At 41.0% G+C, this 22,771-nt stretch overlaps 2 protein-coding genes across 3 annotated transcripts in view; one reads left to right on the top strand and one right to left on the bottom strand.

The window, feature by feature from the left end:
* Positions 1–444: 444 nt before the first annotated feature.
* Positions 445–22,465, top strand: DHRS7 (dehydrogenase/reductase 7). Of its 2 annotated transcripts, none has more exons than XM_044231427.1 (7): positions 445–679; positions 4,080–4,232; positions 8,507–8,613; positions 9,050–9,289; positions 11,819–11,941; positions 13,187–13,402; positions 22,368–22,465. In XM_044231427.1, exons 1-7 carry the CDS (start codon positions 547–549, stop codon positions 22,425–22,427), a joined length of 1,032 nt encoding a protein of 343 aa, XP_044087362.1. In that variant the 5' UTR covers positions 445–546; the 3' UTR covers positions 22,428–22,465. The 2 variants fall into 2 exon arrangements, with proteins under 2 accessions (XP_044087362.1, XP_044087363.1); XM_044231428.1 differs by lacking the exon at positions 22,368–22,465 and adding an exon at positions 17,074–17,300 and having other exon boundaries at positions 448–679.
* The window catches only part of PCNX4 (pecanex 4), a 56,321-nt gene continuing 43,915 nt past the window's right edge, over positions 10,366–22,771 (bottom strand). The window contains exon 11 of the mRNA XM_044231421.1: positions 10,366–10,785. Within this exon, the coding sequence (XP_044087356.1) occupies positions 10,687–10,785 (99 nt within the window). The 3' untranslated portion in view covers positions 10,366–10,686. The remainder of the gene's footprint in view (positions 10,786–22,771) is intronic.

Genomic DNA, 22,771 nt, shown 5'->3' on the forward strand with positions numbered 1-22,771 from the left:
GTTCCCTTCATTGAGTTAAGGAAAGAAAGACGAGGATGGTGGGAATCGTGATACTAGGTCGGACCAACTGTGCTCCTCCTTTTGACGCAACTCGAGCCTTGAAACAACAGGAGTTGTTCTTGATAGGACAAACCTTGTGGCTGCTGTACGAACAGCCGTCCCGCCGCGCCTTCAAGCCCTCCATGCCTTCTGTCCCCTCTGCAACCTTTCTCAGGCGCAGACGCAGACGCAGGCGGAGCGAGCGCAGCAGTTTCGGGGTTCGGGACTCCGGGCGCGGCGTGGGGCGATTCCCAACGTCCTCCGCTCAGCCCAGGGCGCGGCTCCCAGCCGGCGGGGTTGGAGGGGGTTGTGAGGGCGGTGCGGAACTGGGCGCGTCGGGACCGCCCTCCCCGCCGGCCGCCTGCCCACTAGCTGGGCGGAGCCGGGGCCCGCCGGGGCCCGCCGTGGCCCACTGCTCTCCGGCCCTGGGGCAGGCGGCCGCGCTGAGTCCTTTGCGCTCCTGCGCGGTCAGTCTTCCTCCAGCCGAACCGGGCGCGCGCGGCCGCCATGAGCTGGGAGTTGCTACTGTGGCTGCTGGCGCTGTGCGCGCTCGTCGCGCTCGTGGTGCAGCTGCTGCGCTTCCTGCGGGCCGATGGCGACCTGACCCTAATGTGGGCCGAGTGGCAGGGGCGACGCCCAGGTGAGGCCCCGCAGCCGCGCCACCCGAGGGGGAGGCCGGGCTCCGTGCGGTTATGCCGGGTGTCGCCGCATCCCTCCGGCTGGCGTGGAGCTTCCCCGCCTTTCCCTGGGGCTGCCTGTGGGGGAGGAAAAAGTCGTGGCCGCCTGTCCCTTTGTCTCTCGCGGGGGTCAGCGAGGTCTTGCCCGCTTGGCGAACGAGGAGGGCGCTGGAATGGGCGGAGCGCCCTCGGGACTCGAAATTCTTACCCGGGCTCCCAGGGGCTCTGCTGCTGCGTCCACGGAGTCCACCACTTTGACGAGCAGTGCCCGTCCCCTGAGTTTGTAAAGAAGCCTCCTTTTGATAACCGGAGCCCGGTTCATCTCCTTCCTCAAGTTGTCGCGAGTGGTGAAGTAAAGGGAGTGTCCGGATTTAGCCCCCTACGCACGTACTGGGATGAAAGTATCACCCTGGAAAGAACTGGATTTTGCCCGGGGCGAGATCATCGCTGGCATCCTGAGGGGCATTCTGCCTCTCCCACTTTCATCTGTACCCTGGTTAGAATTTGGTGGTTGTTTCCTAAACACATTCTTTGTGCGCAAGCGACGTGACACGACCTCTAGCCTTTACAGCGACTCTTGCAAAGTAGGCGTTATTAATCTGATGTACCCGGAGCTAGGCGTTGGATCTGTGAGCGCTGGGGGAAGGGGGGTTTGCCTGGACCTAGTTTCCTGTGTGCCCATACCCAAAACACATGTGAGGAAGTTTACTCTTCTTTCCAAGTGGTCCTGGGAGGGCAGGGCAGCGATATGGCTCCCAAGGGTGTCAAAACTGGTTTCTGAGGATTAAAGAAAGTCTTAGATGGTACAGTGCTTTGTGTTCCTCTAAAGCTCAGCCCTACCGCACAAAGTCTTATTCCTTAATATTTCATTTGTTTCGTTGCATTTTCTTGGGGATAACATCTGGAGTGCTGACATTATTGAGTTGGTGGAAATTACACCTATGAAGGGTCAACGCTACAAAACGGTGTCAAAGAGGTGCTTGTGATTGTCAGACCTCTGGATGAGTCCTCTTGTCTGATGGCTGCCCTCTGCTTTGTGGATATTTCCATTTGATCCTGAGTGCTTTTGTCTTAATTTGGATTTGGGATTACCTAGAAATAGTTTTTTAAATTTAATTCTGCAAAAGTTATCTGATCCATTAGTTATGTAAAGTGCTGAAGAGGAAGAATGTTGCCAAGGCCTGAATGAATAATTAACAGCTGTTTAAAAGTTATCACATATCAAGCAAAAATTAAAAGTTGACCAAAGATAGTTTTTAGGAAATTCATTTAATCTTTTCAGTGTTTTACTTTAGTTGGAAAAAATAATTTTGAAGGATTTTAAGATACATTTAGTTACATTGCTATTATTATGATAGAGAAAGATCACAAGTAGGCGGAGAGGCAGGGCCACCCAGGTGCCCCCAAATTTAGTCATTCTTAAACCTGTGTTGACTGTAGAGTAAGGTTTTGAGCACTCTTTGTTTATGTATAAAGTGCAGAGCACATAAATGGAGGTACAGTATATCTGGTTTTAAAAATTTAAGGGAGTTTTTAGGGAAAAAAAACCACACTAGAAATTATACTGTGGGTTGGGAGTGTGATAATAAAACAAAGTTAGTAAATAGTTTTATTTACTCTCTAGTTTGAGTATTGCAGAATTTTGGAATAATGAGTGGTCAATCTGAATGTACATTCTGTTCTTCCTGAAGGAGTCCTCTGTTGTGCATTTCCATAGAAGTCCATCATATGACAGGAAGGCATTGTTGCCTAGACATAGTATTTGGGATGCTTCCAGCCTTGATTCAGATATTTACATGAAACCTCTTTCCTGAAGACAAGTTTTATTTTCTTGAAGATCTAAGAAACAGTTGAGTTTTAAAGGATAGATCATATTAAAATGTGGGCATCACTGGTCAGGGTGTGGCTTTGGAGCTAGATGTACCTGAGCTGATATCCCAACTCTGCTGGGGTGGGATGCTTACTCCACAGTTACTGATGTAGTTCTTTCTATATTCCAGTGTCTGTGCTAGGCACTGAATGATGAACAAGGCAGACAGGGTCCCAGCCTTAAGGGAATTTGCAGTCTAGTGGGGTAATGTTTGTAATCCTGTTTCATTTCCTTGTTTATAAAATTAAGATAATTCTTATTTCATAAGTTTCTTGTGAGGGTTCTAAAAAGGTAATGTGTTTAAGCATGTAGGAAGTAATAAAAAGTATTAAACCTTTATATTAAGAACCCCCTTATCCCTGGCTGGAGAAATTAGAGTATGCAAATTATTGGGTGAATATTCTGTGTGTTGCTGCTGCAGAGTCTATTTGTTAAACACTTTTAGCAATAAGTAGTTAACATTTTACTAAGCACTGAGTATGTGTCAGACTCTGGATATTTATTTTAATTCATTTTTTTCTCAACAGTGCTATGAGAGAGGTTTTATTAATCCAGTTTTCCAGTTGTGGAACATTAAGGCACCAAGTTTTCACAGCAGGGCGTTTCCTTGCTGTGTGTGGAGGAGCCAGGATCTGAGCCCTGGAAGTCTCCAGAGCTCGTAATGTTACTAGACGGGTTTTAGCATGGTCTGACTAAAACAGTAAACTGATTTCTCAATTTTAATTTTTATGATCTCAAATCAGAAGTGTGTGTGGTGGGGCGCCTGGGCGGCTCAATCATTAAGTGTCTGCCTTTGGCTCAGGTGCTGATCCCAGCATCCTGGGATCCAGGCCCACATGAGGCTCCCTGCTCAGCAGGAAGCCTTCTTTTCCCTCTCCTGCTTCCCCTGCTTGTATTCCCTCTCTCACTGTCTCTCTCCCTCTCTCTGTCAAATAAATAAAAATCTTAAAAAAAAAAAAAAAGAAGTGTGATTCCTTGTTTATTGTTTTGTTTTGTTTTGTTTTTTATTTATTTGAGAGAGAGAGCAAGCAGGAGCAGGGGGAGGGCCAGAGCAACAAGCTGACTGCCCACACAGTGGGGAGGCCCAATGTGGGGCTCGATCCCAGGACCCTGGGGATCATGACCTGAGTCAAAGGCAGACACTTAATTGACTGAGCCAACAGACATCCCTGTATTCATGCCTTTTTTTTTTTTAAATTAGGTAGGAGGGGGTTCTGAGGTTATTAAATTAAAAACTTTAAAAATCACTTTATTGAGGTATGATTAGCATGTTAAAAAACAGTACATATTTAATGTATACAACTCAGTGAGTTTGAGGTAAGCGTATACCTGTGAGATTATCACCAGTATCAAGGCCGTAAATAGAGGATATTTAAACTTTTAAACCCCACATATTATTGTCTTCATATTTAGTGGTATTGTTTATGACTATCTTTTTTATGGGTGGAATCCACAGCCCATTTCCTGCTCACTGCCCACGTTTTTCTCCCTAGAATGGGAGCTGACCGACATGGTGATATGGGTGACTGGAGCGTCGAGTGGGATCGGTGAGGAGCTGGCTTACCAGCTGTCTAAACTGGGAGTGTCCCTTGTGCTGTCCGCCAGAAGAGTGCAGGAGCTAGAAAGGGTGAAGAGAAGGTGCCTTGGTGAGTAAACCTAAAATGGCAGCAGTGCTTCCTAGAAATAAACCAGAATCCGAATTCAAATACAATTCTGAGAATTTTAAGAGGAAAGAGTGGGATTTTCCCAGGCAGTCTCCTCTGGTTCCAAATGCTTCCAATGCTCAGATTCAGATCTTCTTCATTTGGGCATCTCTTCATGAGCTGCCCTTGCCTTTTTCTTCTCTTTTCCTGACACCTTTCTAGTTCACTTTTTTTTTTTTTTTTTAAGCCTTATTTCTAGCTAGTTGACATACAGTGTAATATTCGTTTCAGGTGTACAGTGGAGTGATTGAGCACTTCCATACATCTCTAGGTGCTCATCAAAGTGAGTCACTCCTTAATCCCATAACCTATTTCAACCCCTCCCCTCAGCCACCTCTCCTCTGGTAACCATCAGTTTGTTCTCTAGAGTTAGGAGTCTGTTTCCTGGGTTGTCTCTCTCCCTTTTACTGCTTTGCTTGTTTATTCTGTCTTAAATTCCACGTATAAGTGAAATCATGTGGTATTTGTCTTTCTCTGACTAACTTATCTACTGACATTCTACTTTCTACTTCTTAGCTCCATCCATGTCGCTGCAAATGGCAAGATTTCATTCTTTTTTATGGCTGAGTAGTATTTCATTGTATATACACACCACGACTTCTTGGTGCATTCATCAATCGGTGGGCACTTGGGCCACATCCATATCTTGGCTATTGTACATAATGCTGCCGTAATATAGGGGTGCATGTATCCCTTTGAATTAGTGTTTTTGTATTCTTTGGGTAGGTACCCAGTAGTGCAATTACTGGATTGAAGATAGTTCTATTTTTTAGTTTTTGAGGAACCTTCACGCTGTTTTCCACAGTGGTGGACCACTTTGCATTTTGACCAACAGTACATCAGTGTCCTCTCTCTCTACAGCCTCACCAACATGTGTTGTTTGTTGTGCTTTTGGTTTTAGCCATTCTGACAGGTGAGAGGTAACATCTCATTATAGTTTTGATTTGCATTTCCCTCATGATAAGTGATGATGAGCATCTTTTCATGTGTCTGTGGGCTATCTGAATATTTTCTGTGGAGAAATGTCTGTTCATTTTTTTCTGCTCATTTTTTTTAAGGTTCTTATTTAAATTCCAGTTAGTTAACATGCAATGTATTATTAGTCTCAGGTGTACAGTTCACTGATTCAGCACCTGGAGCTCATCGTGAGTTTGCCCTCCTTATTCCCCATCACCTATTCAACTCACCTCCACCCTTTTTGCCCCCCTCCCACCTCACCTCTAGGAGCCATCAGTTTGTTCTCTATAGTTAAGAGTCTGCTTCTTGGTTTGCCTCTTTTTCTTTTTTCTTTATAGTTGTTTCTTTTGTTTCTTAGTGCTCGCTTTCGCAGTATACATACTAAAGTAGTTTTCTTAAATTCCACATATGAGTGAAATCATGTGCTATTGTCTCTCTCTGACTGACTGACTAACTTCGCTCAGCATAATATTCTAGTTCCATCCTTGTCATTGCAAATTCTGTCCACTTACAAATTGGGTTGTTCATTTTGGGGGAGTTGAGTTTTTGTAAGTCGTTTATATGTTTTGGATACTAGGCTTTCACTGGATATGTCATTTGCAAATATCTTCTCCCATTCAGTAGGTTGCCTTTTAGTTTTGTTGATGGCTTCCTTGGTTGTACAGAAGCTTTTTATTTTGATGTAGGCCTAATAGCTTTTGTTTCCCTTGCCGCAAGAGACACAGCTAGGAGAAAGTTGGTGTAGTTAATGTCAAAGAAGTTACTGCCAGTGTTCCCTTCTAGGATTTTCGTTTGTTTTTTAAGTAGGCTGCAATCCCAGCCTGGAGGCCAGCATGGGGCTTAAACATAAGTGACCCTGAGATCAAGACCTGAGTGGATATCAAAAGTTGGATACTTAGCCGACTGAGCCACCCATGCACCTCTCCCTTCTTTTGATCGTTTCCTGTCTCACATTTAGGTCTTTAATCCATTTTGAATTTATTTTTGTGTATGCTGTAAGAAGGTGGTCCAGGTTTCTTTCACATGTTGCTGTCCAGTTCTCCCCACACCATTTGTTGAAGAGTCTTTTTCCCATTGGGTAGTCTTTCCTGCTTTGTAAAAGATTTAATTGCCCATATCACTGTGGGCTTATTTCTGGATTTTCTATTCTGTTCCACTGATCTATGTGTGCCTTTCTACATTTCTTTTGCACTGACCCTTGCTATTAGGGAGTGACCACCAATTCCTTCAAATGCTGGTGGGTTTTCAGTGACCACATACCGTTTTATTTTTGTCTTAGAGAAAGAACAGTTTGATTGTTATGTACGGCATACATGTATGTAACCACAGAAATTTAATTAGAAAGGATCCTTCATTTTGCTAAAATGTCAGCTATTAAAGTCATATGGGATGCTATAAGATTTTTGTTATAAAAATGAAAGAGCAAAAAAAAAGGAAAGAATGGGAATTGAATTAGGTTTTAAAATGCAGCTTGAAAAAAAAATGCAGCTTGAGATCATATTCATATTCATAAATAGAGCAGCTATGTTAATTTTTTATTTTTGGGGGTCTGGGTTTGGTATAGTTATGGTCACATGAAAGCAGTCTCAAGTTATAAAGTGATTATTTCTCATGGGGCATTTAGTACCTAAAATGAAATAATTTTGAATTTTTAGGCAGACCATTTTTTTGGTCATCTGACTACCTGTTGTTCTTTAAACATTAACCACCCAAAAAAGGGGAGTCCGCAGCCAGGTCCGCAAGGCCTCTTTCCCAGTGTTGCTATCAGAGGCCTCTTGGGTTTTGCGCACGACACTCCCGTGGTAGCTGTTCCTCCAGCTGTTGAGACTGGCAAGTCCTGTACTGGCAGAAGCAAACCATGTCCGCATTTCTTGGCTGGAGGGAGGCTGGTTGTTTTCCTTTCTTCTGTCCTATCACTGGTGCAAGCATTTCCATTTCTCTTAAACAGTTCATGTTTCACAGTTTAGACTTTCCCATAAATCCTTTCTACCCCTTTTATTTCCTCTCCTTGCTTGTTTTTCTAATTGGCATTACTTATTGCATTTCTTTTTCTTTTTTCTTTTTTAAGATCTTATTTATTTATTTGAGAGAGAGATCACAAGTAGGCAGAGAGGCAGGCAGAGAGAGAAGGGGAAGATGCGGGGCCTGATCCCAGGACCTTGAGACCATGACCTGAGCCAAAGGCAGAGGCTTAACCCACTGAGCCACCCAGGCGCCCCACTTGTTGTATATCAATATTTGGGCCTTATTCTTTTGATGAACAGCCACGGAAAGGGCCAGTCTAGCTCCCTCTGTTTCTTGATTGGGTATTTCAGGATTGTGCCCTGTTCCTTGTTTGCTTCCTGGAATCCTTTTCTCTGGAAGGAAGTGCCTATGTGTCATGTGAGTGGGGAACTCTGAAGGCCTAAATTGTTTTTCTTTTTAATGTGTGTAAAGGGGTAGCTAAACTTTGTGCACCTATCATAAGACAAATGTACCTCTGTAGTTCTAAATAGCTCTAAAATTTCTGCCTTCTTTTTTTTTTTTTTTTTTTTTTTTTGCTTGTAGCATAATCTTGATTTCTTTTAGAGCATGTTCCAATGTTAGACTGTATATATTCATGTTGAGGAGAGCCACTCTACTTCCTGGGGACCCAGCTAGGTTTTTGTTTAATAAGATGTTGTGTCAGGGGGCACCTGGGTGGCTCAGTGGGTTAAGCCGCTGCCTTCGGTTCAGGTCATGATCTCAGGGTCCTGAGATCGAGTCCTGCATCGGGCTCTCTGCTCAGCAGGGAGCCTGCTTCCCCCCGACTCCGCCTGCCTCTCTGCCTACTTGTGATCTCTCTCTCTGTCAAATAAATAAATAAAATTAAAAAAAAAAAAAGATGTTGCCTTGGGGCAGCTGGGTGGCTCAGCCGTTAAAAACTCTGCCCTCAGCTCAGGTTATGATCCCAGGGTCCTGGGATGGAGCCCCACATCAGGCTCTCTGTTTGGCAGGGAGGCTGCTTCCCTCTTTCTCTCTCTCCCTGCCTCTCTGCCTACTTGTGATCTCTGTCTGTCAAACAAATAAATAAAATCTTAAAAAAAAATGTTTTTTTTTATAAAAAGATGTTGCCTCATTACCACCAGTCCTCTCGGTCACTGAGAGAAATTCTCCCACAAAGCCACCAGAAATGAGTTTGTTGCCAAGTCGAGTTGTAGGGTGGGTGTTAAACTCAAGTAGTGAGAAGCCTGATTGAACTCTCATGACTTTGGTACTAATTTTTAAATGTGTTTATCTAGAGAATGGCAATTTAAAAGAAAAAGATATACTCATTTTGCCACTTGACCTGACTGACAGAAGTTCCCATGAAGCGGCCACCAAAGTGGTTCTCCAGGAGTTTGGTAAAGTAAGGAGCCATTTTGAATCAACAAGTCTTGCTTTGACACAGATATGAAAGAGATTCCCTCTTTGTGCTATCACTGAAAGGGCTTTAGGTAAATGGGTCCCAGTGCCCATGAGTCTCTTATACTCACAGTCCTGGCTTTATGTAATTTGTACTTTCCATACCTTAATAAGCACTAATTCCTTGATGTAGAACAAAAGAAAGTAAAAATTCACTGTGCCTTTTATTTTTGTGATATTTATAAAAAGTCACTTACGATGGGAAATTATTTCCATAGGTGAATTCTGGTTTTATTTTCTCTCTTTCTTGCTGACTTTTGGAAATTCACCATTCCACTGATTTTTTTCAAGTTAATGATACAACAACCTATCCCTAAGAACTGCATCAATCCATTTACAGGTCATCCCCAAAGTGCCTTTTTCTGATTTTATTTACCTAGATCGACATTCTGGTCAACAATGCTGGAAGATCCCAGCGTTCTTTGGGTGTGGACACCAGCCTGGATGTCTTCAAAGAGCTAATAGAACTTAACTACTTAGGAACAGTATCCTTGACATTGTGTGTTCTGCCTCACATGATCGAGAGGAAGCAAGGAAAGATTGTTACCGTGAATAGCCTCCTGGGTATCATATCTGCACCCCTTTCTACTGGATACTGTGCCAGCAAACATGCTTTGCGGGTAAGGCTGCTCTGATGGTACTGATCTAAATATGTATATGGGAGATATGGCCATTTCTGCAAGAGGTTATGGGAACTGGGCAGTGATGTAAGGAAAGAGCAAGAATGACCCATGGAGACTTCTGTTAGAGGACATATCCAGAAGATGCTGAAAAGGACTTGAATCTCATAGGCATCTTCCTAATTCAGCAAACACGTATCAAGTATCTATACTGTGCTATGCCATGCACTGCAACATGGAGATATAAAGATAAGAAATGGTCCCTACCCTCAAGAAGTGTTTAGTCTTGTTAGCCTGTCACCCTTATCTTCATCTTTACCAGATCTTTGTGGCAAATTTGGGATCTACACCTCATTTCTTCCACACACACTTGAGTTTGTATTTGTCATTCTCATTTTTGTGGCTTCTTTTTCCTTCCCCATTGTAGTGGGCATTTATTTTCTCTGATCTAACTATATGTGCATGTCAGAAATGGGAGCTCCCCACTGGATGAGTATGCTGGGCTTCATATCCTTACTAGGACTAGGCTTGACTCTCTGGACCATGGCTTCACTGAAAGAAAAGCTAGTCATGGCAGAGGCTAGGAGAAAAGCTTGACTTGGGTTGCTTCAGTTCCTGGTTGTAAATATTGGAAAGACATGAAGTTTTCATGTTGGCTTCAGGATAGATACGAAAAAATATTATTAAACTGTAACAGGGAACAAATTAGATCCTGAGGCCAATAGGAGACACATAATTTATAATTAATTTTGTTGAGGGTCATTGTAAGTAGCATGTTACACTGTTGGAATAATGAGATGCAACGGCTGAATGGTCCTCGCAGTTTTATGAAGATCTGAAGCTTGTTCTTTTTTTTTTTTTTTTTTCCCAATTTATTTATTTTCAGAAAAACAGTATTCATTATTTTTTCACCACACCCAGTGCTCCATGCAAGCTGTGCCCTCTATAATACCCACCACCTGGTACCCCAACCTCCCACCCCCCCGCCACTTCAAACCCCTCAGACTGTTTGAAGCTTGTTTTTGAGGGAACCCTCTTTCCACTGGAGAGTGCGGACGGTTGCAGAGTGGTGAACCGGCGACCACACTGCCCGCATCCCCATATTTGGTGCTGGGTCAGTAGTCACTTCTTGCAGAGCCATTGGGCAAGTCTCAGGCAGGCAGATAAGGGAAGGCAGCCAAGTTTCTCATGACATGCAGAATGCTTTCAGTGAAACACAGCCTGGCCTGCCCTCCAGGACTCACTGTGGTGCTGCTGGATTTGATCCTCGGCTACAACATGGCAGGTTGAGACTCTAGTTAGTTAAACCAGTAGCTAAACCCTGGGACCGGGAAGCACTTTTCTAAGAATGTTTTTCCTTTCTTGATTCCCAGCAAGCTCTAGAGTGAATTTGTTTATCATTGCAAAGTTCGTACTCTGTACCAGATGTGATTGCAGACAAGGGGGTGCATTAGCATCTGACATGTTGGCTTTCGTGGTGTCCTCATCCTGTTTTGCTACAGAGAGGCAAAAGGTTAAGGGTATGAGAGTTCTTGAATTTACAAAAAGCCTTTTTTCCTGTCCATTTGAGTCAGGCACTTTATTAATCTCTGACTCAGGAGCCCTACCCGCCCCTGTTGATTGGTGGTCAGCATTGGAAGCTGGTAACTGGTTAATGGTGGACAGTGAAAGAACACATTCTGAGTTAGCTGTTTAGTCTCTTCAGTTGTTAACTCAGCTTATACCTATGCAGTCTTGGAACATTTCCTAATTTAGAAAAGAGATAAGGGGAAGTACATGTTTACTCCCTATTCGGTGTAGAAATGGCCAGTATCTTTAAATCTAGAGGGTCTAGCTTGTGTCTACAAAAGCCATCAAGTAAGCACACATACTACTTTTTAACCAGCCACGTACTCTCTTGCTAACCCTAAAAGTAAATGTTTGCTGAAATGAATTGTCTGTTAAAATAGTAATATACATAGAAAATTTTGAAAAAATTTCCAAAATAGAAAATTAGAATTCATAGAAAATTTGAATTCTTCTTCCTCTTTGATAATTTCTCTTAGGTATTACTAACCCCTCTCTCTCCTTCTTGTGCCAGCACTGGCACTTTAGACCACTTTGAGGGATAAAAATGGCCCAACCTCAGTGATTCTCAGTGGAGAACACACACGTCTTTGCGAGTGGGGAGCTGGGGATGGTCTGAGCAGGGTATGTTGGAATAATCTCCAGGGATGGTTTTCCACTTGTCCAGCATGTACCATAAAAAATCACTGATGCCATGAGCCACCACTGCCAAGAGGGGCGAACCGTTACTACCGGAAGGTGACAATGCCTGAACATGCCTTCCTATATTGCTCCCAGTCTTACACTTAAAGATATTTAGTAAGGTTGCCCAATTATATTTCACATCTTTTAGTAGGCATTTCAAAGCATATTTTGATAATTGTCCCCCATAAAAAGTTAAAGAAAAGTAATTTCATGCTAATAGCAAATATGGGATATGTGTATTTAATTTTATTTGCCTTTTTTTTTTTTTTTTCCTATTAGGGTTTTTTTAACTGCCTCCGAGCTGAACTTGCTACATACCCAGGTATAGTTGTATCTAACATTTGTCCAGGACCTGTGCAATCAAATATTGTGAAGAATTCCCTAGTTGGAGATGTCCAAAAGGTAAAAATGCCTCAGAGAATAATTTATATGCTTTAGTGGTTATATACGGATATTGTATCACTATGTCTCAGGGCTTAGAATTTTTTCTGACATGTTAAACTAACATGTTACCATATTATGAATGATTTACAATACTTAACCTTATGGCACCTGGAACACTGTTAAGGTTAGCTGATGGTGCTTTGGCATTAAGTTTTAATAAAGCCTAAAGAAACTGAGAAGATACTGCTTATAAATAATCCACTGTTTTGTGGGCTGTCAATATTCTTAAAGCCTAGCTTCTGTCAATTCATAAATCATAGTGACATTGAAAGGTTCTGTCTGGCTGAATTGTAGTACATGAAATCTGGGATTTTCAAGAGGGGCAATGGCGAAGGAGCTTAGGAAAAGCTTTGCCAAACTGAGGTAATTTTAGGTTAGCTTCACCTGTGCTAAGCACAGGCCTGTGCTTCCCTCAGCTCATGAATTACACATAGTGTTACCCAGTGGAAGACAAATGTCCTGTGAAGAATCCAGTCTCACTCAATCATACAAAATCCAACAAAAGACCATGAAATTTTTCTTCTTTTCAATGAAGATCGATTTCTGCTGAGACATAAATCTATTTCTGCTTGTATATAAAAGTTTACAGATACCATTTATATCTTCACATTTTCTGTGGAGGCTCTAGGGTAGAATAGAATGAGTGTGCTCTTCTAGGAATGAGGTGATTTGGACTGTAGAAATGGTTACTGCTAATGGTCTGTGGGAGCACAGCTGAGTCACTACCTCTCTGGGCCTCAGTTTATTTGTAGAATGGTGGGGGGTTAACTAGATGAGCAGTACCAGATTTGTTCACTACCAGAAACTGCTTTTATCCTCTTCCTCTATTTTATCCCCATGGTGTCCATGTCTCTTGCTAAGTGGATTAGTAATTTGTTTAAAAACTTTTATTGCTAAAATGACATATAGTTATCAGTAAATACATTAAAGGTGATCTAAGGAAGAGCAAAGAACCTTCATCTTTTGTTGAGCCTGCACCATCTTATCTGGTAAGTGTATGATTTCTCTTAGGCTTTTGGATATATTACAAATAGCTTATAGACACCCATTAGTAGCTATGGGTACTGCAAATGGGCATGAGTCCCACTGAAAGAGTCACTCCACTAGATGACCTCTATGTCCTTTCTAGCTTAAAAGTTCTGTGAAGTATCTTGGATAAATACTCAGCATTCACTTAATTTTCTTTTGTTAACATTTTCTTAGACCGTAGGCGTTGATACTGACCAGTCCCACAAGATGGCGACCAGTCGTTGTGTGCGGCTGATGTTAATCAGCATGGCCAATGACTTGAAAGAAGTTTGGATCACGCATCAGCCTTTTTTATTAATAACATATTTGTGGCAATATATGCCTACCTGGGCCTGGTGGCTAACCAACAAATTAGGGAAGAAAAGGATTGAGAACTTTAAGAATGGTTTGGTAAGACCCATTTATACACTTTTTTCTTCTTTTTTAAGATTTTATTTATTTATTTGACACAGTGAGAGAGAGGGAACACAAGCAGGGGGAGTGGGAGAGGGAGAGCAGGGAGCCTGACACAGGGCTCCATCCTAGGACCCTGGGATCACGGCCCAAGCCGAAGGCAGACACTTAACGACTGAGCCACCCAAGCACTCCTACTGCTTAATATAGATCAGTCTTGTAGGAAAGTATGAATTCTCCAGTGCTTGAAAACTTTTCTTACTGGCCCTCCATCCACCTCATGATATATATAAAAGAGATAAAAAGAATTGTGTCCCCCGTGCATTTCTGTTGGTTTACTATAAATTACTACTGGTCTTAGAGAAAGAGGTTTCTTCAAGGTAAAATCAAATCAAAGATTGACATTTTGTCTTCTAGACTTCCTGACCAGTGCATGGGTCAAAATACTTTCTTTCTTTTTTTTTTTTTTTTTAAAGATTTTATTTATTTATTTGACAGAAAAAGATTACAAGTAGGCAGAGAGGCAGGCAGAGAGAGAGAGGAGGAAGCAGGCTCCCTGCCGAGCAGAGAGCCCAATGCGGGACTCGATCCTAGGACCCTGAGATCATGACCCGAGCCTCAGGCAGCGGCTTAACCCACTGAGCCACCCAGGCACCCCCAAAATACTCTTTCTCTACTGCTTTCCACAAGTTCCTATCTGGTATGGGTTTCTTGGGTTGATACTTGGCCTTCCCTCCCACTTCTCCCCAGGATGAAGTGTGGGTCAGCCCCGTGCTTAACTCTGTCAAAGCTCTTACCTCACTATTAAAACACATGCACACTCTCTGTGTAGTGCTGGTTCCTTTGGCCTCATTCTGGAAGCACTGTGAATATGTGATGTGTGCCAAAATGTCTATGTCTGAGAAAAATACGGTGATTATTCATTCTTTTGGCACTCATTCTTAAAGAAAAGTGAGGAATATTATGGGCTATTTCTGAGAAAATTGTGACCATCACAAGAGTTTAATGTATAAAGATCACAGAAAATGTAATGAGTTAAGCCAAAAATTATAGATATGATAATGGAAAGAAAAGCCATTTCTGTGGATGGTTTCTATCGTAAAATATGTTTTCAAAGACTGCTTCTTCTAGAAGTAAGTTAGCAGGGTTTGATATATAAAGAGAATTATTCAGTGGAAGCATACCATATGTATCATTATGTAATCTACTACTATTTAAACAATCCACGATTTGTTAGGCACTTAATTTGTTCCCAGTTTTTGCAGGACAGTGAACATGAATTAGTGAAAAAAGTAAACAACCAAAATGCTTAAAGAGACTTAAGGGTTATAAAACTTCCTTGATGCATTAAACAAGTTCCAAGCTGGAAAAATCCTGAAGGCCATTCATTGGCTACCAAGTTGTAATGTGGACAATTTATAGTGTTTTGGTAATGTTGGGATGTACGGTGGGATCGTTCCAAAGGTAGAGGTTCATCAAAGATTTACATCTGACTTTTGAACTTGGAGGACAACTGGTAGAATGGTATTGTGCCAAGTGATGAATGAGAACTGAGAAAGAAAGGGCTTCACCCTGGGAGGTGACATATAACGTCCTGTTTGAACATGGAGCCTCATACCAGGCTCCCTGGGTAGAAATCCCAGCTCTATCCTGTGACCTCATCCCTCAATCTCAGGCAAGTTCTTCTCTGTCCGTCAGTCTTCCCATCAGCAAAATGGAGATTAATGATGCACTTAGTCATAGGATTGTCATGGGGAGTGAGTGAGTAAGTACATGGAAAGCTCTTAAAACATGTCTTGGAGTGTTATGCTTGTTAAGTATTAGCTCTTAATGCTTTTGTTTTGATGGTAGCAGGATATTTAGCTAAAAGATAAAGAGGAAAGAGTTCAGCGAGAGGGTAGGGAGAGAATACATTGTAGAAGTGATTGCGTTCAAGGGAAGAGGGGACCAGGGGTGAGAACTCTGTTCCGTGCCACTATAACAGTTGTGCTTTTTGGAATGTCCACAATAACATTATTTTGTCTTGTTTATAGATTATCTAACTGTAAAATACAGACAGTACTCAGTAAATCAAGCATTTGATTACATCAAGTCCTTGCTAAAATGATGGCTTTTCTCTTCCTACCACTAACTTTAATATATTATTACATTGTCTTTTTTTAAAAAAATACGTTTTATTTATTTATTTGAGAGAAAGTGTGAGTAGAGGGGAGGGGCAGAGGGAGAGGGAGAAACAGAGTCCTCACTGACATGGGCTCAATTCCACAACCCGAGATTATGATTTGAGCCAAAGGCAGATGTTTAAGCAACCAAGCTACCTGGGAGCCCCTGCTTAGTACATGGTCTTATTGTTAACCACTTTTTTAATGATAAACTGCACATCCTTTCATTTCCCAAGGATATTTCTGATATAAAATCCCTCCTTCTTTACACGAAATCATATCAACTAAAGAAAAAAATTGTTCCTCACTTTTTTTTTTAAGATTTTATTTATTTATTTGAGAGAGAGACAGTGAGAGAGAGCACAAGCAAGGAGAAGGTCAGAGGGAGAAGCAGACTCCCCATGGAGCTGGGAGCCTGATGCGGGACTTGATCCTGGGACTCCGGGATCATGACCTGAGCCAAAGGCAGTCGTCCAATCAACTGAGCCATGCAGGCATCCCTGTTCCTCACTTCTTTAACTCAAGTTTTCTCCCTGTTTTTCCCCCATTATTTTCTATATTATATATATAAATAAATATATATCCATCTACTTATTGAAATTTGCTTATAAAGCATCTATGTTAAGATAATGCCAATATAGCTTATCCCAAACTAAATGTACTTATTGATAATACTTGAATTTATTTCTGTTGCTAGGAACATTATGTCTGGAACTTTGTTTTTATGAATATACGTTATTTTTCAGGATTAAGAACAATAGCTGCACTGAATTGTGTTATTTATTATTTTGTCTTAGTGGAAATTCTTAGAAGTGTTAAATGCACATCTTGCCCAATGAAATGTCACATCTTAAGAATTATTGAGTTGCCTTGGTTTACTTTTTTAAGCAATATTCTAGAAGTTCACAAATCATTTTCGAGTTATCTATCAGATACTTCAATTCTAAATACCCTGACCTATTCTTTGTATTTATTTATTTAATTTTTTAAGGGTTCATTTATTTAGAGAATGAGCAAACATGAGCAAGGGGAGGGGCAGAGGGAGAGAGAATCTCAAGCAGACCTCTGCTGAGTGTGGAGCCCCAGAGTGGAGCTTGATCTCACAACCCTGAGATCATAATCCGAGCTGAAATCAGGAGTTGGAGGCTTAACCAACTGAGCTACCCAGTGTTCCAATTCTTTATATTTATTATAGGTATGATATGCTGGTCCAGAAGAGTAATGGTAGCTATTTCAGCATTTAAGAAATGCCATGGGCAGATGCTAAGATGATATTTATACTTGATGGAGGATATAATGATGCTAAATCCTACAGAGATATTTTTGTGTAGGTCTAGAATTCTGGCTATGAGTTTTATTCTAATTTAAGCATTTGCTCAGGTTTTGTAAGGATTCTTAACAGTGAATCCTAATGCTATAGCTCCTGAAAACAGAAGGACTCTGTAAAAAACAAAATAGGGTACATATAAGGAGGGTCTGATTCATGTTACTGTCACTTTGTTGCAGGATGCAGATATCTCTTACTTTAAAGCCTGGAAGACAAAACATGACTGAAGGAGGAGTACTTGTATTTTTTAAGCCACCGGAGGTAGAATTGAAAAACGGCAATCTAATTATATACTGAAGACTAACTTACGATTTTACTTTCAGTAGATACAACTTTTCTTTCAACATGTAATAATTAATAAATTATTACCATGAATCTTGCAATAAAGATATTAACACATACTGCATTCTTGGATAAAAAAAGCATTTTTTGAATTTTTTTTATTAATTTCAGAGGTAGAGTTTAGTGATTCACCAGTTGCATACAATACCCAGTGCTCACCACATCACATGCTCTCCTTAATGCCCATCACCCTGACCCCATTCCCCCCACCCACCTCCCCTCCAGCAAAAAAGCATTTTGAAATAACTCTAGCATATATACGTAAGATCTAGTTTAGTAGAATGCTAACCCAAGAATTATAGTAAACATAAATGTATGGAATAGTACACAAAGCGGAGTGTGGAGAAATGAGATAATAAAGAAGTATTTGAAATGGACCTGTCTCTAAGGTACTCACACTCTTAGAAGAGCTAACAGGTACAGATGACTACAATTTGAAGCAACAAACAGGGCTCATAGGAGCCATCATCAGGCCCCTGCCATATGCACTTTGCTGTACTGAGGTGCTTTGTATGAGTTAGTTCATTTATTCCTCATAACAACCCACTAAGGTATGTGGTATTATCCTTCTTTATAGAGGAAGAAATAGATGCTCAAAGCAAGTAGGCATTACTTTCCCCTCAGGTGGCTATCCTTACAAAAAGGGGAAGAGGACAGAGGTAGACCACGGGGTGCAGCAGCAATGGAATAAAGAGGGTGTAGTATGGGGATAAAATAAAATACACAAGAGTGCTCTTGTACAACCGGTACAACCAGTGATGAAAATGGGCATTATGACTAATTGATTACACCCGGGGTAGAAATAAGACAAATTAATGGAACAATTCTAGAATGCTACAAAATAACATTGTCATATAGCATGATATAGACTGTAAGCATAAATAACTCAGAAGAGGGAGAGATTTGAATATAGAATAGTGCGACTTGAATATGATAATCACTACACTATAGAAACCCCTCTGTAGCATAGAGAATAGTGTGGAAGTCATTTGTGGAGAAGAAGATTTGCAAGATCTTTGCAAGATTTCAAGATGAGCCTTGAAAAGGTGGAATTCAGACAAAGGTTTCAAGAGATTGGAGTACAGGTCAGTTTTTATTTGTCATGAAGTCTACAGACCTTGTCATTGTGCTTGCCAATGTTTAGGGTTTGTTGAGAATATGCCAGCCTTCCAGAATGTCATGAATGAAAACTCATAGAGACTGAAATTAGCATGGTATGAGGATGAAGGAAAAAAGAGTTGAGTTTGCTCAATTACTCCAGCCAATCAAGGGTAGAAGAGGCATAAATAAATTAAAATGACTTTAAAAATTTATCTGTGTGGTATTCTTCTATGGCATGTACAATTATATACTTTATTATGTATAAACCCTTTCTTTTTTGATCTTTTTTGTGAGCAACCTAAGATGGAAAAGCAGCTTTTTGTCAAAGTTCATTTTGTCAAAAATAGTCAAGGACTGTGAAACTAAGTGTTCACATACTGACTTTTTAAAAAAGTTTATTATTATTTTTTTAAATTTTTTTTTTTTAAAGATTTTATTTTATTTATTTGACAGAGAGAGATCACAAGCAGGCAAAGAGAGAGAGAGGAGGAAGCAGGCTCCCCGCGGAGCAGAGAGCCCGATGCGGGACTCGATCCCAGGACCCTGAGATCATGACCTGAGCCGAAGGCAGCGGCTTAACCCACTGAGCCACCCAGGCGCCCAAAAAGTTTATTATTTTGCCCTGACCTCTCATTTCCTAACCATTATCTTAAATGGCCCTTGAAGATGGGAAGGAAATGGTGTACTTAGTCCATCAATGCTGAAAGGCAGATATGGGGTTGTGCAAGGTGACAGCTGGTGAGCTGGTTAGCAGAGTTACCAGTAGAAGCTATGGCTTTAGATTTAGTCTGCTCAACTACTGGGTGCACCAGTAAGTCTCATGAGACCTCACTCACAGTCAGTTATTCAGAGGCTAAATAACATATCCTACCAAACAAATACCCCGTTATTTTAACACCTATTATTAACACTGAAGTGTAGTTGATGTACTATGGGCTGCACATATGTAAAGTATTCAATTTTATATGTTTTGACATACATGGCCACACTTGTGAAATCACTGCACAACCAAGGCAGTAAATATATTCATCAGCCCCAAAAGTTCTTTTGTGCCCTTTGTAATTATTTCCCTTGCCTATCCCACCCCAGGTAACCAGTGATGTGCTTTCTGTTACTATAGATTTGTTTGCATTTTCTACAGTTTATATAAATGAAATCACAGTTTATACACAGCTACTGCTGGTGGGAATGTAAAATGGTACATACAACTGATTTGAAAAAGTTTCGCAGTTTCTTAAAATTTAAACCCACACCTACCCTATGCTCTAGCCATTCTAGTCCTAGGTATGTTCCCAAGAAAAATGAAAACATATGTTCATACAAGGACTTGTAAATGAATGTTCATAAAAGCTTTTACATAATAGTACCACACTGTAAAAAACCCAAATTCCACAACATGAATGAAATAAACTGTAGAATATTCCATATAATGGAATACTACTCAGCAACAAAAAGGAATGATCCACTGATACATGCAACAACATGGATGAATCTAAAAATAAACCAGAGCATCTGAGTCTAGATTTTTTTCTTTTTCATGCCATTTTAAATTAAAAATTCAATTTCTTTAGTGATTATAATATATTGAGTTTGTCTATTTCATCATTTTTTAGTTTTGGCTGAGTTTTAGGAGTATATGGCTTTTAAGAATTAATTGTCTAAGTTATCAAATTTATGAATATAAATTGCATTCAGAGTTACTATTGTAATATGTGAATTTAGTGCCACTGTATTATCTGTAAAATCCCTGTTTCTGTATATTGTCTTTGTTCCTTTCTGGTCTATGTTACTTTTGGGCTTTCCCTTCATGTGTAGGATCCCCTTTAGTATTTCTTGCAGGGCTGTTAAGTGATCACAAATTCTTTTAGTTTCTGTTTGTCCTGGAAGATCTCTATCTCCTTCCATTCTGAATGACATCCTAGCTGAATAAATACTCTTGGCTGCATGTCTTTCTCATTTAGTACACTGAATATATGCCAGCCCTTTCTGGCCTGCCAGATCTCTGGATAGGTCTGCTGCCAGCCTAGTGTTTCCACCATTGTAGGTTATGAGATTTGCCTTGAGTTGCTTTCAGGGTTTTCCTTTTATCTCTGAAATTTGCAAGCTTCACTATTATATTTCGGCATGTTGGTCTATTTTTATAATTTTTGAGGGCTTTTTTGGACTCTACCTTTTGGACTTGAATACCTGCTCCCTTCCCCCACATTAGGGAAGGTCTCAGTTATGATTTGCTCAAATATACCATCTGTCCCTCTCTCTATCTTTTCTTCCCCTAGAACTCCAATAATTCTATTATTTTTTCACTTTATGGTAGTGCTGATTTCTGGTCTTCCCTCATGGTCCATTAGTTTTTCTTTTCTTTCCTCAGCTTCCTTACTTTCCATCATCTTGTCTTCTATGTCACTGATTCTTCTGCTTCACTTACCCCAGCTGTTAGAGTATCCAATTTAGACTGCATCTCAGCTAAAACATTTTTAATTTGGACCTGATTAGATATATTTCTGCACTAAGAGTTTTTATAGTGTCTTTTATGCTTTTTTCAAGCCCAGCTAGTAACTTTATCATCATCATCCTGAGTTCCAGCTCTGATATTTTACTTACAGCCATATCAATTAGATCTGTGCAAGACACTATTACTTCTGGTTCTTTGTTGTGAATTCCTCTTCTAGTCATTTTGGCCAGGGAAGAATGGACAAATGAGAGAACAACAACAAATATCAACCAAAACCCAAGTGAAATACATACTAGACAAATCTGAAGAGGTCAGAAACCAAAAAATTAAAGAGAAAAAATGGAAAAAAGAGAGAATATAATCTTCCAAGTGGACAAATTAGGATGATCTACTTGGTCCTGGGTGTATTTGTTGGAAGACAATAAATCCCAAAATTGTAAAGAAAGCGCTATCTCTCTCTCTATATAGACACACACACACAAATAAATTGAATACAGGGAAAGGAAGCCAAAAATGAAGAATATATCTATAAAATGTAAAAATGAAAGTTAATAAAAAGATTTAAAAACAAAGAATTGAAGTAAGAACTGAGTTGAAAAGGAAAAAAAGAAAAAAAAAGGAAAATTTTAAACTGAAAGATAAGAGAATCATGAGAGGAAACCTCAAATTCTATGTATTATTTTTGCCTAGCACTGGGGTTTTGCAGTTCTTTGTACATGGTAAGGTTGGTGTTCCCCTGACGTACCAGCAGGTCCTCTGGGGGAGAGGTCTGCTGCACTGATTTTCAGGTGTCTTTGCCTAGAAGGAGTTGCACCACCCCTTCCCAGGGGGCAGGGCTCAGTACAAGCTGCTTTGGGTTGTTCTATGTGGCTTTTTTTCCCTGAAGGCTTTCTACACTGCTTTAGAGGATGAATATAAAAATGGAAGCACCCAATCTCCAGTGCTGGAGCTGAAAGATCAACTCCTCCCCCACCCCCACCCCCAGTAAACCCTCAGGGAAAAATCAATCTGTACTTTTGTGTATACCAAACTCTGCAGACTTCTGCAGCATGTGCTTGTGCCATTCCTCCAGTAGGAGGGAGGAAGATGGAGGGTCACCGCATTTCTGTCCTCTGCCAGGGCTCCTGCATGGACTGTGGTGGCCAGATTGTTCCCTGGTTCGTGGTTTATGGCAAACTGAGCTGAGAACCCCCTCCCAGGCTCACTGACTGTAGCCAGTTTCTCCACTCTGATGCTTGGGGACTCTGCTGGTACAGGTATCTCCATTCTTTCTGTGACCGTGGGGTTCTGTGACTGTGAGACCACACAGCCTCACCCAAGATTCTGTCCTGCTTCGCCACTTGAGTGCCTTTCAGGCAGGAATGTCTCTTGGAGGAGATTTCTAAAAGTTCCATTTTGGTTCTGGGGCTATATCACTTTCTAGTAGCTGGTCTATGGGAGCTCCCTTGCCCACTCCCCCATCCCACCATTCACCTTATGATATATCCCCTTTGATTCACTGCTCTGTACCTCCTACCTTGTGAAAAGTGGCTGCCTTTCTATGTGTAGAATTCCACAAATTCTTTTCTTACATTTTAGGTTGGGTTTGACCTGAATTTCAACCATATTAAATGTCAAAACAAAACAGCACACAAATAATCCAATCAAGAAATGGGCAGAGGACATGAACAGACATTTCTGCAAAGAAGACATCCAGATGGCCAAAAGACACATGAAAAAGTGCTCCATGTCACTCGACATCAGGGAAATACAAATCAAAACCACAATGAGATATCACCTCACACCAGTCAGAATGGCTAAAATCAACAAGTCAGGAAATGACAGATGCTGGCGAGGATGCGGAGAAAGGGGAACCCTTCTATACTGTTGGTGGGAATGCAAGCTGGTGCAACCACTCTGGAAAACAGCATGGAGGTTCCTCAAAATGTTGAAAATAGAACTGCCCTATGACCCAGTAATTGCACTACTGGGTATTTACCCTA

Source organism: Neovison vison, chromosome 13 (genome assembly GCF_020171115.1).
Source record: "Neovison vison isolate M4711 chromosome 13, ASM_NN_V1, whole genome shotgun sequence".
NCBI lineage: Eukaryota > Metazoa > Chordata > Mammalia > Carnivora > Mustelidae > Neogale > Neogale vison.